The sequence below is a fragment of the Nothoprocta perdicaria genome, unplaced genomic scaffold (assembly GCF_003342845.1).
Source record: "Nothoprocta perdicaria isolate Ctin4 unplaced genomic scaffold, notPer1 scaffold_137, whole genome shotgun sequence".
NCBI classification, from domain to species: Eukaryota; Metazoa; Chordata; class Aves; order Tinamiformes; family Tinamidae; genus Nothoprocta; species Nothoprocta perdicaria.
In genome coordinates this window covers 2,054,720-2,073,068 of record NW_020454505.1, presented here as the reverse complement: position 1 = coordinate 2,073,068, position 18,349 = coordinate 2,054,720, and the positions used below count along the sequence as shown (strand labels likewise).

The 18,349-nt window shown below is 40.1% G+C and overlaps 1 protein-coding gene across 1 annotated transcript; it reads right to left on the bottom strand.

The window, feature by feature from the left end:
• Nucleotides 1-2,401: 2,401 nt before the first annotated feature.
• Nucleotides 2,402-18,022, bottom strand: LOC112942884 (probable tRNA methyltransferase 9B). Its single transcript, XM_026033921.1, has 3 exons — nucleotides 17,867-18,022; nucleotides 15,309-15,482; nucleotides 2,402-3,441 (listed from the first exon to the last, which is right to left on the bottom strand). The coding sequence occupies exons 1-3, from the start codon at nucleotides 18,018-18,020 to the stop codon at nucleotides 2,402-2,404; spliced, it is 1,368 nt and encodes a 455-aa protein (XP_025889706.1). The 5' UTR covers nucleotides 18,021-18,022.
• Nucleotides 18,023-18,349: the final 327 nt, after the last annotated feature.

Genomic DNA, 18,349 nt, shown 5'->3' with positions numbered 1-18,349 from the left:
TCCATGAGCTGCAATGAGACGGTGTTTAACGTGGCAGCGTGCGCGACATGGCGCTCGTGGGCCCTTGGTGGCCACGGACCATTCCTAAGGTGTCCTCGAAAGGGATTAGGACAAGCAAAGTGATCCCCCATCACCTCTGTGGAGGAATCTCTCTGACACCTGAAAATGAGAAAGAGAGAAGGACATTGATTTTATTAATTTTAGTACTTCAAACTGTGACTATTACCGGCAAATCAGATATTGGAGACACTAAAGTGTCCCTTGGAGAGGTGAGGTCTCAAATGACTGTAGCTTCGCAGTGGTGGATGAGCCCCAAAATTAAGATTCCTCCCAGTTAGGTTCTACACTCTCTCTGTGATGTGGATCTTGTTTAGCAAAACCCGTAGAGCAAGAGGACTAGGATTAGCATTAGCAGAAGTCCATCAGTGACTTACCACACTGGGAAGCACTGRCAATAATGAGCAGCATTGGCTCAGTTAGTGCTAGAGCAAGGAAAAGTTTTAAAGAACAACAGTCACCTTCAGTTGAAATATCTGTGAGAGTTTCCAGGAAAACTTAACATGGGATGTGCTTGAGGGCAATGGCTGGCTGCAATCAAATATATGTTTCCAATATGTTCCTGGGGGTTAATGACCTGTTGAGCACTAGGAAAACACACGATGCGGCAGCTCCTGCAATGTGCTGCTACTGTTGTTCACGATGACCTGAAGTTGCATTAAAAAACAGGCACCTCTATCAGGCCCTTCTGACAATGGTAATAATGAATAAAATAAAGGGAATTGTGTGTTCAGATCAGAATGGCAGCAACATTTGATGGCTGAAAATTATTTTTTTTCTCACTTGCACAAGGATACTAACATTTAAAGGGAAAAAAAGGAATCCTGCAGAGATAGTCATTACAGATGGAAGAGACCGATTAGCTCCTCCAGCTTTTCCCCCTGAAAACGTTAAGAAGATGTGATACAGCCGATGTGAATTCCATGGGAAGAAGTAAAGGAAATATGATTACAGAGATTATATCCAAATCGAATTAAAGCTGCATTAAAAAACTCTGATTAGTGTATGGTTCCATACTACTTTAGAAAACATGGTGTCTCTCACTGAAAGACACATAAAGAATATGCAAGAGCACATTTCTCAGAACATAAGATTGATGTCTGACTTGCTGGTTCATGAATCCACAGAAACAAAGGCAAGAAGTTAAATTATGGACAAACATCCCTAACACAAACATAATCATGTTGTTTGGGAATTCTGTTTGCTTGTTTTTCTTTTAAACCTTTATTCCATTTTAGGTGACCTTAAGCACAGTTATTTAGCCCAGTAAACATGCCCCAGTACCTATAAAACCTCCACAGTGAAGCTGATTTTTGCAAAAGGCAGACCCATAGATAAAAGCATTATTATTATTGCATACTGATGCTAATAAATCTTTTCTGAGTTGACTACCAGTCATTGGAAGACTTTCCTGCGCTATAGTTACTCACTGTACAGTTTTAAAGGATTTATTAAATCTGTATAAGTTCTCCAAGTTGAGAAAGATGAACTTTGTTGGAATATACACATCAAGCTCATTTGACTGATATATCACTGATATTTTGGGGATCATATACTGGCATATATGGAGGCAAATATCTATTTGCTTTTTAGGCTACAACTTTTAATGGGCAATGAGAGGGATCTCTGGACTAATGGTGTCACCAGTTACTGTCTGTGCTACAAGAACTATATACATATAGTATATTGCTATATTACACATATATACATATATTACACGTCATATATATTATTTTTTGTTAAGGCTGCTTGTCTAGTAGGACTAGAAGTTTCATAAATGCTGACAAAGTGAACTGTAATAATAAAAATACATCTTTCAATTACTTCCCATGTTACATTATATCAGGTGGCAAAACACAATAAATTCTAAAGTAAAAAGTTGATATGAATGAGTGTGTAGTTATAAATGAGCAATAAAAACTTTTAATATACACATTAGAAACAAGCCAGCAATCCACTTCCAATGCTAGCGGAATCCAGCAATCCACTTCCAACCTTTTGAGCAACAAAACACAGCTGGCAGCTATATATTAAAAGGGATCAATGTGCTAAAATGTGCTCAGTATGAAATAATGCCTCTAGAAAAAAATATTTCAGTAGAAATGTATTTTAGGAACAAAATCAAAGACAACAGAGTCACAGAGCCTGAGAGTTTCACACCTCTGCCCTCCTCACCCTTCCCCCTCACCCCTGAACAAAGTGGAGGCTGTGGAAACCTTCAGCCCTTCCCCCTCGCCCCTGAACAAACTGGAGGCTGTGGAAACCTTCAGCACAGATGTCCAAAGGCGCCGAGGCTTCAAAAAGAAGAAAGCCCTCGGTGTTCCCTTCCAACAGCAAAGCTCCCCTAGGTGTTCCACGCTTCGGTCTTCTCTGCAATCACGCACCAGTTTGCATGGTCAAAGTATGAGTCAATCACGTGCAGCTCAGGGATGTGGCGCTGGATCAGCTCAACCAGCTCCCCTTCTTTAAAAACATGGTAGTAGCGCARGCAGGCCCCGCTGGGCCTGGGCTGCCGCCCGCTCCGGGTGCCTGCGGCGCTCTTGTCAAGGGCTTCCTGTGGGGCACTGCCTGCACCCGTTTCGCTGAGGGATCCACAGAAAGCCCCTTGTTTTGGGTGAGGATCTATTCTGTGTTGTTGTCTAACAGCCAGTCCTTTCTGACGTGAAATGAGGTCAGGTAAACACACTGTGCTGCGACTGCGAGCGGCAGCTGCAGCCCTGGGGAGCTGCAGAGGCTCCTGGCCCACGTCTGAGCGGTGGCTTTTGACCACCTTGGTGTCATGGGACGTGGGCAGCACGGGTTTAACAGCTACTTCCAAAGCTGTTGTATTTTCAAAACTCTGTTTGCAGTATAGAAAAAAGTTGGAAACGTGTTCCAGRAAGCCGCACTCCCTGTTTCTTTCAGTTCTCTTTTTTCTGTTTAACTCATTCAGATAAGCGCTGTAATTGCGATACCTAACGAGCTCTTCTCGGTGCCGCTGATTACCCACGTCTAGCACAGAGTCAAGTGATCTTGAGAACAGAGACCATCTCAGTGGTTTATCCAACACTGAGCACAGAGCTTTCCTGCCCCCTCCACARGAAGAACTTTTGCTTTTCCTGCACCCCTCTGAAGTGTCATTTGAGTTAGGGCAGCCCTGGTGCACAGCCAGCTTTTTGTCCGTGTGAAGAATGGATTTTTGTACTCCAGGTGAACGCGGATCCCTCAAGGGGCAGCAGGGAGGTGAGGGATCCCACGGCACAAAGACGTCTTGTGTCTCGAACCTCCTCCGTTTTTGCTCCATTGCCCACACGTAGATCATTATCTGGCCTCCCACTCTCAGGATGCGAGCCATCTCCCGTATCGCCCGCGTGCGCCTCTCCTCCGTGGAGAAGTGGTGGATCACTACAACAGAACACACAAGCTGAATAAATACCCCTTCTTAGTGCCTCAAGGCACTAAGGAATACAGAGCATGAAAACCAGTTCTGCGCCACTGGCAGCCAGTGGTTTGAACCTCAAGAACTGACCATTTATCTTTTATTGTGCTACGTGTTACTCTTTAATATGTGTTATCTCTTAATACATTATCTCATAATATTCTAACTTATTTTAAGAACACAATAGAATTTAGAAACCCATTGACACAAGTGACATCTTCCAGATCATCAATGAACAGTAGAACAGTCTCCTTTGCTCACYAAAAAGTTACCACCCAGTTAATGGCAAAGCAACGTGGCCCTTTTTAATGCTCACTTCAGGCTCATCAGTAGTCTAAAGGAAGCACTTCTGAAATAAGTCCATTCGCTGTCTTGCAACAGCAGCGCTAGTGATTCTGCTGAAGATACTCATTAAGAAAGAACATAGCTAAAGCTGCCTCTCCATTTCTCTTTCTTTATTGATAGACATCAAATAATAGGSCAATAAAAACGACCAGTCACGGTTGCTCTTGGATACATTGAGACCATTAATTATAAGGGTGAAAGATACTTAGTCAATTAGCAGTTGTCTGGGACTGCCATTTACAAGAATTTTCCTGAAGATTAATGGCTAGATAATCCAGTTCTTGCTTGATAACCAGAAACACCATACAAACATGCCTGGCTTGGACAATGCCTCATAACTGTGATGGTAAAATTCACCTAGCAGAATGAGTCAGAATCAAGTCTAGATTTCACTCAATTTTCAATACAGTATTTTTTCAACAAAAGCTTTGCCCTCAAGAGGGTAACTGGTCTCAGGACTGGAAGAAACTTGCCTAATGTGAGCTCTACAGACAGGCTCCTGCTCTGGGACTGAAGCAGATCTGAAGCAGTTCGGAGCAGACAGAGGTTGATCAGGTCCTGGTGCAGAGCAGTATTTTGGCTTTGAGCTGTATACTTGAGCTGTATTTTGGCTTTGCTTAATGAGTGGTGCTACCTGAGCAATAAAGAGTTCTGAGGTAGTGCTGGAAAGGATGAATATTGAAGGTGTTGAAAAGCAGTAGAMCTAGTTGTACTTGGTCAACTCTCATATTTTCTTCAGTGGCAATGCCTGTGCAATATCCTGCAGATATTGCTATTCATGGGACCTCAGTGTGCAATAGAACAGTTTTTGGTTACACTATTGAGATGTTACACTATTGAGTTGGTTCACATAGGAAAATAAAAGCCCCTTCTAGGGGAAAAGAAAAAAAGGCAAGCCTTTTCAGCTATTCCTATGAAACATGAAGCTGTGTACGGGCAACATGTCAGTTTGCTGGAGTGACCACCATTCACCATTAGATCCATTTTGCTTCAGAAAAATAGACACTTTAAAATGACAAGTATAACAGCATGAAATCCAGCTGAGATAAGAAAACACTGTCCTTGCAATGAATAGTGCATTTGGTGCCTCTGCAGCAGTGTGAGGATCAAAAGACAAGCTTTAAAGAAATAGAGCCTTTTACCATTGCTCTGACTGTATGTTTTACTTATTTAAGATGAACAGAAATCAATTCCAAAATGCTTAGGACTTACAGCAGTAGTTGAGAGCTTGGCACTGAAACATGATGGTCTTTTTAATTCAAAAGACATCAACTACCATTTAAGGAATTACAGCTTATTAATAAAAATCTCACTCTGAGCAAAAGTTTAGTGCTGTCACAATGAATTTGGGTGATAATCTTAAAAGCTGTGGGTGATTTATTACATTCATGCATAACCCAAGGAAAGGAAGAGAACTTCTTGAGGCAACATCAATCTATATTGAACGAGAATTATMGGACAATACTGTTTTTAATCAAAGCTAAACTTGCCAGGAACCATGATTCCTACAGTTGCATTCACCTAAAGCAGACTATTTATAACAAAATCATTTAATTCTCTTCTTTACATTAAATTGTTTATATGTTGAAATTGCATTTAAACTGAGCAGTAAAGTGCTACATCAGAGACGGAAGGAACTGCCCACTTTAGCTGGCACCAAAGTATGAATATTCACTCAGGATCTGATTTCACTCCAGCAGCAAGACGAATCTGCTTCTCCACTCTCTCAAACCCCAGGATTTCCTCTGTTTGTCCCTTCTGGACCTGATGCTGATGAACTGGCCAGAAAACCTCAGGCCCCGCCGTAACATCTCCAACCAGCCTCTCCTGCAGCGCCCGCTGCACTGGGGCTGATACGCTGATAATTGTCCATTGGAGGTGATTTCACACCTTCCAAGCACAAGACAGGGGCCCATGGGCTTGGAAGTGCATTTGTCAATGGCCAGTTCTTTAAATGGAAATTACTTTTGTCCTAAATCACAAGATATATGTCATATATTCACTTGAAGGTGATGAAAATAGTATGAGAGTAAAGGAAACTAACTTTCTGTATGGGACTGAAAATGTGCAGCCAGCACCAGATGTTTGGGGAAAAAGACAGGATTCCTTCTGTTTAAATCTTCTCTTGTCATAAGAAACCATGGAGACTTGCTTGTTATTCACTAGTTTCCTGTCAGCTGTGGGTTACAAAATGTTATTGTGTCCCTCTACACAGGGGTATGATATATGTACCTCTTTTATATGATAAACCTCTTTGCTCAGGTGAAGAACCCCAACCTATTACATCATGCAGTATTCAAGCTACAGTTGCACCAGTTATTTATCTTGTACCACAGTGATATTTTCTTGTTTTTTTTTTTCTTTATTTTTTCTTAACATTTGAATACTTTTTGTGCTCAGGTTTGAACACCAAGTTAACGCTTTCAGAGAACTGAAATTACTCTGATAATAACCTCAATATCTCTTTCCTGCATAGGAATAGAGGGTACCACTCTGAATTATTGACAAGTCTTTTCCTGCAACTTTGCACCCAGTCATTATTTTCATATGAGACCCTTCATTGAAACTCTGTGCAGTCATTTATCCTGGAAAACTCTATGTCATAAGCAAACTTTACCAGCACACTRCTCATTTTGTTTGTAGGCACAAATTATACAGGAATCAGCTGAACAGCAGCCTTTCAACGGGTGCCACACACCTACGCTCCACATTCAGCACTGAGTTGTGCAGCACTTTCCACTTTGCCTTTTACCCTTCTGCCTTTTTTTTTTCATTTTTCTTTAAGTCTCTTCATTTCTGATATTTAATTCTTATGCTGCATAGTTTCTTAAGCATTTTTGTTCCTATCAGGGGATTTGGTTATGGACACATTATGGTCCATGATAGAAGGCTGTTTTCCTTTTCCTGATTAATCTTTCCAAAGGCACCAAGCCCCTGTGCATCACTTGCACAAGCAACCCAGGGATAATTGYGGATTCCCAATACTGCATTTTCTGCCCAAGCTCTTGCAGTTTCTCTTAATATTGTTGTTTTTTTTTTTTTCACTGTATTTAGCAGACAGCTGGTGATATATCCTTGTTGTTATACTGTTCTTTTCAGAAGCTTTTTTCCCACTATCCCTTCATCCATAAGGTTATCCTCACCTCTTTTTTCTACARAACATTCAGTGCTTTCTAGCTGCTTTGCAACACTTCTGTACTCTCATAGCAAGAGCTAGAAAAAGAAAAAAACTCTTAAATTCACAATAGATATTCACTGCCTTTCATGACGGGCACTCACATGATCCTGATCATAGGAAGCAGCACCATGATATGGATGATAGGGACAAGTAGGAACACATTTAAATTTATTTAATATCTAAATGTAAAAGTAAAGTCAATCCAAATGACTTTTGTACATGCASTGTTCTTTCCTGATGCTTTTTTCTTACTGAAAATTGAAAGGTTTTCCATAACTAAAAGACACTTATGTAATTTAGATTTTGCATGGAGGGGGTGAGGAGGAAAGGASAACATTTCAAAGATTTTTCTCTTCTTCATTTCGTAAGAATATAATTAATTGCTCCTTCATTTAATACTGTGACTAATCCTACTAAAAGGGATTATTTAGAACAAGCAGACAATGTGAAATACATTTTTATGTCTTTCAGCTGTCTTCAGAGAACAAAACTGAAAGCATCAACAACTTTGAATTTTTTTCAGAAGTCATTTTCAAAATGAGAATATTTTAGGTCAGTGATTCAATTTAAACCCTGCTAAATAGCAAAGAAATGTGTGTAATCAGAAATTACTTTTTTGTTAAATTTCCTTACTGAAGCTAAATCCCTTTAGAGACATTTGGAAAGTATTTAAGGATCACAGAATTTTTATCTCAGAGACTCTTTCTGTGTATACTGCATATATACTTCAGATGTTACTTTATCTCTGTCAGTTCTAATAATAGGAACAATTGGAACTTAAATAGAAGGCTTTTCACATGATTCTAAGTTAAATGTTATTCTTTTCATTAGGATGATATCAAAAATAAAAAAGGGAGGGAAACTACTAATATACCAAAGAACGACTTAAAAGCATTTCTGAGTAAACTTCGAACAGTGCTTCCACTGAAACTTTTTTTCTATTAAAAACCTAACTAACTCCTTAATTATTTAGATTGCAAAWTCTTTACCTTCTTTAATTTTCCCATATGCATAGTTGGCATTAATACAAATGAGGATACCGCCTTTATAAAAATCATTACAATTATGAAATTTAATTAACTTATTAAAGCCTTGATTAGGGAATATGCTTAATTTTCAGCATCTCAGGAGCTGCTCTGGTTTCAAGGGTTTAATCCAGCACTGATAGGGCTGTGCCTGTCTCCCACACCGCGTGTTCCTGTCATTTCTCAGGCAAAGCTTGTAGAGAGACAATGCAGATAYAACAGGATCCAGCTTTACAGGGCTTCATGTGGCTTACTTGATTTAGGAAAGATTTAAACGTCTGAGTGGAAATCAATGGCTCAGAAAGTCTGCTCTCTAGCAGCACTTAATCTTGTTGGTGCATTTTACACTGCACAGTCACTGTAYGTACAGAAGCACAAACAATCCAAGCAATCCTGGTCCTTCCCGCYGGGATGTGCTCCTGCATCTGAGGCAGAGGACGCGGCTCCCTCTGCCCACCCTCCTTTTGGCTTTTGGGCTGCAGGTTCGAATGGCTRGTGGGTTCTCCTCACCCAATGTGGCCATTCTTTGTGTGGCTGGTTCTCATTCTGTGGTTCCTGCACATCAGAAATGTGGGCTTGAAACCCCTCCAGCTGAGGAAGGAACTGCCTGTAGCTCCCTCACCTTCTGCATGAGTGCTCTGGACACCAGACTGCATCGAGAAATAGAGAGGCAAAATGTCTTCTGGACATATTTAAAAACCATTAATCTCAGATTCCCACACCAAAGGAGGCCACGGACCTCTTCATCTTCACTGAACAAATGCTCAAATAGGCATTTAATTTGGAGGCATGAGCACCAAGATGTGCAGTTCAGACATCCCCCGGCTGCACTTCATGCTACTAGGGATCAGTTCCAGGCAAAGCCCAGCTCAGTTTGTGGGAGCACCCAGAACTTCTCCGGGGCACCTTGCTGTGCCCTTGCACTGCACATGCACCCAACAGCTCCACTCCTATAGACTCCAAGCGAGACCTTCCATCTTGGCAATAATGTCATATTCAGCAGGAGAATTGTCTGGCTCTATTATAAAATGCAAGTTCTGTGCTCAGTTCCCTGGAAGCCTGTTGGGTGACAGCAAAAAAAAAAAAAATATCCTGGTGAAAAAATATCCCGTGGAAGCTGTTGAGCCCCGAGTGCTGCTCCTCATTTCAAAGCCATGGCCGTGTTGCCTTGCGTGCTGAGAGTCCAGCACACGTACAGGCACATATTAAAACTTGYGCTGTGACAAGCTGTCACCTCTTTTAATGACATGGAACAGCTGGTCAAGACCTTGTAACCAGGTAACATATTGTTAAGAACATGTAGCTAAGATTTAAAACAGATAGGCTGTCAACACGGCGAGAGTAATAAGACCACTGATGGCCAATTGAGGTCTAAAATAAATAATTACGCTTAAAAATGGTTAACAGGCTGCTGACTGCTAATGTGCAATTCAAACAAAACGAATGGCTCTATCTGGAGTTTGCTCCAGTTCTGAACTTCAGCAACAAGGGGACCGTATGAGGCAGCACTGTTTTTTTCTAAGAAAAAAGATGAAGTCAAGTGTTCTGACCTGGCCTCATCCCAGGATAACCATGCATCATCCACAGGAAATAAAATCAGGATATTTTTGATAAATCAATTATAACTTGCATGAATATATTAATGCTAGGAACATGAAGCTCCTGATTTAAATAAGTGAGATGAAAGTTAGTCTCCGTGCTGTTGGCGAGAACTGCGCTAACACGCGACGCTGACAAGCGCGGCGAGGGAAACGGGGTGAATTATAGATAAAGCTGCAAAGCTCAACAGGCAGCGACTGTTGTCTTGGAGCTTCTMTGCATCTGTAAGAATTTGCCCTAGCTTATTTAGGAATAACTGTATTATTTATATTAAAGAAAACAGTAACACTGATGAGCCCAAATCTGGAATCGGAGCCTGCAGAAGTCTCAGAAGAAGCTAATGTGCTCTGTGGGTCATCTCATCAAAACCAAAATCCCACCCTGGCTGGCATTAATCCTTTGTTTCTTAGCTCTCCTGTGATATTCAGATTTTATTAGCATTTTGCACCTTAACTTTCATTAGGGAGGAGAGATGGCTGCTCTTGGGAAGAGCCGTATTAACGTTAAACAGCAATAGGTTAGAGGATATAGTCAACGGATTATTTTTTTCCAAAAGACCAGCTGGCTTTTAAATTCAAACAGATAAAGCAAAATAGATGTAGTTTATTTTCGGGCTCCAAGACAGAATGAAATACTTGGCCATATCTGACAGATATTGCTCTAACCTGGCCTTAAAAGCCTCTTAATATCTGTGGTAAATAACCTTTGCTGCAAGTTAAGATGRTTATTTCTTTTCTTTCCTATGTAAAGGAAAGATCGGCTTTCTGTAAAAAAGACCGTTACATTATTATATTTCCCTAAACTTTTTTCTTTTTTTTTCTTGACTACGTAAAACCAGTTCCTCCTAATCCATATTTTCTAAACTTTTTTTGTCTACAGTGTATCCATTTTGGCTACAGACTTGATTTCCAAAAGCAGATACCATATCCCAAGCAGGATCTGAAAGGCACCAAGCATAGGAGGGTAATTAGTTTTTGTGTCTTCCATACACAGATGATTCTGCCAGCATCTCTCAGAATGATTCCGTTCTGGTTTTTAACAGCCTCACGTCTATTTAGCCTATGGTCCTTGTTGCCTCACCCTTCTTTCTTCTTTTGTTCGTTTAAAGTTTCCTTCCTAAGCATGATACTTCTTGCAGGTTTTGATGTCTCATCATGTTGATTTCGGGCAATCTCTCTGTCAGTTGGATTTCAAATCCCATYTTCCAAAGGAATTGCAACTCTTCTTATATAGAAGCCATTCAGTAGGAATAGATGTAGGAGGATCTCAAGATGATCCCTCTTAAAATGCCTTCTGATTAGACAGTGAACCACTAATCCACTCAGAGAACGATTTTGCAGCCTTATGTGTTGCCATGCTTTTAACTAGATCTACTTATTTTACTTACAATGGCATGAGGATCAAGATATACTATGTTTATTCCTGCTATTCTGTCCATAGGGATATGTGGCTATTTCCCATTTCCTTATTATTCCGTACATTCCAATTATTAACTTTAGCATCTAAGTTAGGCTGGCATCTTCCCGTTCAGAAACATGCATTATGCTTGCCTTTCTCCACTTCCCAGAGATCTTAAAGATAATCTGCCAATTCAGGRATTGCACTGGCAATCATTCAAGGAGTTTAAGATGAATTTCATGATTTCCTCACAATTTGTATTACCTAACTTATCCAAGTATTGTTTAACCTCTTATTTTCTTTTTTTATTCTAAACTTTGGTCCCTGATTAAAAACTCTGCTGACTACCTGAAGACAATAATGAATTTTTTCATTTCATATGAAATATTTCCTATTTCATAGATTTCTTTTTCCTTTCTGTATTTATAAACATTTTCTTAGTGCTAATTCATGTTACGGTGCCGTCATCCCAATTTTGGTCCTTCACACTACCCTGTAAAGCATGAAAATGACTGCTTGTCCTTTTCTTTTTATGTGATTTCATCTCTATTTCTATGGCATGAAAGAATTCCTTATGTTGCCATACAAGACCATAATTACACTCTGGTTTCCACTGGAATAGTCCTTGTGCCTTTAATAGTGCTACTTACAGGGAAAGGGAATGTCCACACACATTGCTTCTTTGTTGAAAAGGTTTTTTTTTTTTTTCATTTTTTTTTTTTTCTGTTAAATCTGTTAAAATTTATTCCCAAGTGATTCTTGTGGGAAATGGGATTTAAGAGGGCTGGCAGCTGGTAATACTATAGCTATATGACAAAACTCAGTGCTACATAGAAATTTCCAAGGCTGCACAGAAACAGTCTATGGGGTAAAGAAACAATATAACAGTGTCATTGCAACGTTGCCCTGGTGTTAACTGACACAGTAATGCAATATAACACTAATATGATGTTGCTTCTGATACTAACACTTGGTTTCTTCTTGCTCGGAGTGTCTCATTGAATTTTGCCATAAAGGTATAACTTTAAAGAGTAAGAAAACTCTCCTGAACCTTTTATTTTTATTTTTGTCCTGAAGAGACTCTCCAACCTTGTAAAAGTGAACAAGAATTACATTATTTGTAATAAGAAAACTCTCCTGAACCTTTTATTTTTATTTTTGTCCTGAAGAGACTCTCCAACCTTGTAAAAGTGAACAAGAATTACATTATTTGTAATTATACAGACTATATTCACAGACCGTGTAAACTCGAAGAGTAGACACTTTTAGTTCCCTTAGGCTCCCCTCACTTTCTCTGTTAAATTACTACATAACTAAAAGATCAAGATTAAACTGAAATTAATTTTCATATATTGGTGTTAACACCAAGAAAAGCCATCTGGTTCCATTCACTATTTTTTACCATTGAGGTAAAGAGGCTAATCAGATATTTCAGTARTAAAGAAAAATTTGACTTATCTAAATATTAATTCCTAACAAGACAGGAAAATACTGTGTCTTCACCTTTGCATTTGGAGGAAAGAAATTACTTATCTCAATTAAGRGAAAAATCTTTTTATTGTTTCCACTTATTTCAGAGTCCAAGAACTCAACACTCAAAAGATTTTATTAACCCAGAACATGATCCTGCCAGGTAGAAGAGCAAAACATTGATAAAAGTAAAACTACATTAAAATATAAGCACTGAATTCTATTTTGGAGTAATGCTTTATCCAGAGTGGAAATAAATAAGTGCTAGCCTTCTTGTCATTATCTTTAGGGTCAAATATACTGATTTCAATAACATAAGAATGGCTTTATCATGCTAACAATTACAAAATCATTGGTATACAGCAAAAAAGGGCTSATTTCTGGTATTCGGTGATAACAAGCATATGCTACAAATACGCCGGGAAAGTGACTACATTTTCTTTCTAAACACAGTGAAAACAGAGTGGAATGGACCATATACTCACAGGACAAATTTGTCTCCTTCAMCAGAAAGGTACACATGTGAAAGTAGGCCACTTAAAAAATTTGCTGATATATCACGTCTAGATTTCTTTCTTGTCAGTGTAGGTTATTCCAATCATGGAACTAGCAAAAAATGCTTCACTATATATGCATATGCTGTAGCTGTTGAGTAYAGAAAAATCATTAGCTTAGGCCTGACACTTCTGTTCTGCCAAGATTTCTTACTACAGACCTGTCTTTAGGACTGCTACAGAAAAAAATTGCCTTCCCAGGCAATCTACTGAAGAATTAAAAAAACCACAAATGCTTACTCAAACAAGTGTACATATATACTAGCATATATTTAATTTAATTTATCATGCATTCTTTGTGAATACTAGTATATATTGTCTGAGTATAAAATTCTCATATATATTATAATTTTAACTTTATAAATTATTTCAAGAAACATGAGAATACCAGTAATTGTTTTGCTGACAGGCCAAGCACTTAAAATGATGATTTGTGTTTTTAAAATTGTTAGCTTGGTTAGAAAATAAGAAACGAGCAATTAAATCAGAGAGGTTTATTTGTCTTCTTGAAGCTTTTTAATGCATCTGAGATGTATTTTTCAAGTTTTTTTTTTCAGCAGTAATAGGGAATCTTTGCTTCATAACATCCGGCGGTCCCTGCATGATCTGTGATGGCTGTGGATGTAACAGAAACAACTTTACCTTTTGCAGCTATGTTACAGGGCCTTTAACACTCCATAACTGGTTTGTTCTGCAAGTGCCTTCCTGCATCTTGCACTGCAGCCACACTAACAGGGCCGTCAGCTTTCTCTGGATGCTGAGATCTGTAGTTTCCCTCCAGTAACCTCACCCCAGGTACCCTGCTTTGGTCCCAGAGGCCAGAGACATCAGTGCCTAGAAAACTTGGGAGTGGTGCTTACATGGCCTCTTCAACAAATTGGGCTTGTCCAGTRCTTCCTTACTCTGGATTACTCAAGAATGTGAGCTCACTTGGGGCAGGCATGTATTACCTAGAGGGAGTKAAAACCTAATAATAAGGACCATTAGCTATTGCTCATTTTTCTTAATTCATGACTGAAAGGTTCTCAGTGTAGTTAAGCAGGGGGTCAGAGYCCTGTAGGATGATGCACCAAATTCCACCAAATGTCAAATTATATGACATGGACCTGGACTTGAAAAGCAAAGTTCCCCAAGGCTTAAAGAAAGGTCAGCTGAGACAGGGAGAAGAGGTTCTGTAAGGCTACTTGCCAACTTCAAGAGATGTGAGATATTAACATTTCACCTTGATTTAACAAGGCTAAGAGTGCTTTGCTCTCCTTAGTCTATGAGAAAAAGAAAATCAAGTTTGGTGATCAGTGTAGTTTGTTTTATTTCCAGCTTTGTCCTACTTTTACTTARTGTGAGTTTAGTACCTGCATTGTAGAAGGTGAGTGTGTAATTTCAAGAGTYCCTAAAATAAAAGCATCCTTAAAATTTAAGAGAACTGGCTAGAGATAAAGCTACAGCCACAGCAGCATTCCAAGTCTGCTTTAAAAGTGGCAAAGACAAATATGTTGTTCCTCTGTCATTAAGTGAGGTTGAAAAGGGCACGTAAACAAGGAAAAATCTTAAAAGACAGGGAAAGAAATCAGAGGTTGTTTGATGAGCATTTAAAGGTGGCAGCTCAAATRAGCAGTTCTGCTTTGTTACTGGCTCCTTGTTCTTTTTCAGCTCTAAACCCCTTCGCTGTGCTGGGACAAGGTCTCTGGAGTGAAGCAGTAGGTAACTGACTCAGCTAAAAGCAACATTTTTATTTTGCTGGGTTATTTTCCAGCTAAATCAGTGTCATGATCCTCCTACCTCATCAGCACAAAAAACATCATGTTGGCCAAAAGGAGTTGGAGCATGGGAGTGAAAAMAAATTTTTGGAAACGTGCAAAAGGGAGGCCATCAGGGGATTAAAAAATAAGCTGGGGATATGCTCCAAGACTGGATCTTTATGCCATAGTTTCCATTACAAGAAATTCCCCAGGTGTTCCTGAGAAAATTTCATTACATCTTCCTCCTGTCAGAGCCAACAGTTCAGACTTGCGCCATGTCATAAAGCAGAAATARGACTCTCCTTTTTTTCCATGTTGTAGCTTAGCTGTGAGTGCATGAGAAGAGAGCTCAGCTTGTCCGCGTGACTTACCCATTTTGCAGTTCTTCACTGTGAGTTTGCAATAACCTAAGTTTACAGTGCTAATATAAATCTCCCTGGTCTACGCAGCCCAAAAGAGCTGCAAAGGCAGCCTAAATGCCTCTCAAGACCTGGCCTAGGGACAACTGACAGTACCCAAACTTACCAGCAATGGACAGGACGGCGTCAAAGCACTCACTGCGGTAGGGCAGGCACAGGCTGTGACAGACCATCACCTCGTGGCCTTCATCGCGGGCGGACTCCACCAGCGGGAAACAGTAATCGCAGCCCAGCTTGTAGGCTTGAGAATTGATGTGAAGGTATTTGCCATTTCCACAGCCTGCRGGAATAATGAGGAGGGAAAAGTGGTCAGCTGGTGTCTGTGTGAAATGTAATGTGTTCCTGACATCAGCCATGATGTTCAGCGCTTGAATTGCTTCGACAGCTTGAAATCCCCTACCCATTTTAAAGAGGATATGATTGCGGTGCAATTCAGGTGCTTTTCCCGCCGCTATAGCTCTATGAGCACAGGCTGCCYCTTTCTCTCTGCTGCTTGACAGGAGGTGTTCAAGTGGGATGGCTGGAGGGCGTTTGCCTTGGCCTTCCCCCCAACACAGAATCAAACACAGTCAGGGTAATGATGCTGCTGCAGTCCCTCCTCTGCCAGTCGCAAAATGCTAAGCGAAAGTCCCATGCAGTGGCATGGGGCTAAATTATTGCTGTGTATTGAAACACTGATAGACAAACTAGGAGGCTAAGTAATTAAGTCATTATTAGACCAAACCATTAAATCCATTGTTTGCTCTTTAACTGCTGCTAATTGCGGTCACCATGACAACAGTGAAGTTCCTTTTTTTTTTTTTTTTTTCTCCCAGTATCTCCAAGTAGTTTCCATTCCAGGATGGAGGTTTGGACATGGACACCTTCCCAATCTGAAACACTTCTTGTGTTGAAATAAAGGCACATGTCTTCACATAATTAGAGTAATGTCAGTAGTAAACAGGTATTAGCTAAAATTTTGGTAATTTGTTTTCAGAATTATCTGGATCTTAACACAAAATGGATCCTGCGTCACTAAAATGATTATTCAGATTAAGATCAGGGAAGAAAATGCACTGAGCTAGCATAATAGCGTTTACCTTGTGCATATCTTAGTTCACATCCTGTTTACGGCTGCRCTTACATCAAATATTAAGCTTGGGTCAGAGCCCAGATTTTATCTCTAATTTATTTTTTTATATGATTACATTTATTTTGGAGCCTCTGAATGTTCAATCCCTCTGTTTAGGTTACAGCTATCCCACAGTACCTGTTCTGAAATCCTATGTGAGTCCAGAGCCTCCCAGCCCTGCCAGTCTGCTACAACATTTCAACAGAGGATGAGTCACTGCTGAGTCACAGGTAGAAATCTGCTCCCAGCTGCTGATCCTATCTGCCAGGAGTGGAAGGAAAATATCCAGAAAATATCTAGAGATGTCACAGTCCTCCTCATGGCTATGAAATAAACTCCAATATTGCTGAGAAGAGCTGCTGTTAGGCAGTGCCAGTCACTGGCTAGTATTGCACACAATTTTTGGAGGCAAAAGAGAAGAACAGGACTATCCTGGAGCTCTGATTGGAAGTGAACTCCAGGGCTTTTTTCTTCTGGAGGGAAAGGCCCCAGTATGAGCCAGCAAGAGAAGTGACTACAGTATTTCTCCTAAACTGATGCCAGCGCCTGCTGCCCAACTGGGAAGAACAGGGCTGAGCTCTGCAGGTAGAGGCCTCTAGGGCTGGATGGCAGCTGTGTCTCACATGAACCACCTCTCTGACCATGGGCACCACAAAACCATATCAGCAGCCTCCATGGGCCAAAGCCCAGGAGCCAAGCCTGAGCTTATATTAAAGCTTATATTGTTTTACATGGGTGAATTGGTCAGTATGGTGGCTCACATTATGTGTTTGTTCACACTGAAAAAAAGTGTGAATTCTTCTGAGATCTGTTATGAATATATTCTATATGCTATAGTCAGCATTTAGACTGAGATAAACCGGGAAAAAAAAAATATGGTAAAGCTTGAAAGACATGCAACAAGATAATATGATTAGCCCAACAACCACATTTTTTTTTTCATGAGCATTGCTATATTATACTTAACGCTAAAAAGTAAAGGGCAGGGGACTATAAACGGGTGTTGCTGGAATGCATGACAGATTGAAAATGATGTTAAAAGAAAAGATATTTAGAGATCCAGGCTGGGCATGTAGCAATGACTACAAAACCATCCCAGATCTCACCTGGGCAAGCAGCACGGCTTCCACTTGTGGGGTAGGTGCAGAATATGCAGGCCTCTCTACTACACTTCAGGAAATCTCTACCTTACAGGTATTAACAACTATAACATTATTCCCCAAAGCGCTAAGGACAATATCATGATACTTTTTTCACCTTGACCAGACAGAATACCCATTGTAAGGGCTATAGAAGACCTAATATTCTAGAGTTATGCATACCTACAAATATTAATATCTGCTAGCAACATCTTAAGAAATRTAAGTGGTAGCATTCGCTGCTGAGACGTCTGCATATACCTATGAATGGTGGAGAAACTTGGAGGCAAATTGGATAGCCTGGCCATTTTGATTCACACGTTGCAGACAAGCTYCAAACTCTTCTGCCACAAGTATTCACAGAGAAGACATCTCCACGTTCTCCTTAGCCATGTGAGAAACGGGCTCACTCACCAATGTCAGCAATGAGACTGCCTGGTTCCTGCTCCGAAATGAACCGCTGCACCTTTGGCCAGGCCTTGTAGCGGGCATCGTTGAAGGAAGGGGCGATTTTCTCATACACGCTGTGAACRTGGTCCCTCTCGAGCTGGCTTGCCTCCTTCTCCATCCCGACAAGGGAGACTAGCTCATGGAAATCAATGCAACTGTCCTAGAGAAAGTCAGAGGAGAAAAAGAGGTGCAGAAATTCTTGTAACCAAAGCACATTTCTCTAATTCATTCAATAAGGTATGTTTARAAAGTAGTATTTCCAAATGCTATATCGCCATTAAGGAAAAAACTGCTGAGGCTTTTAAAGAAAGATAACCTCTTCTATGGTTTTATATAATACATAGTTCTATATAAACTTGAAAGGGATTTTAGGACCCGTTACTCAGGTTTTCCTGGCTTGCTTACATTATCATATCTCTAAAAAATGTTAACTCTTGCTTTATAGAG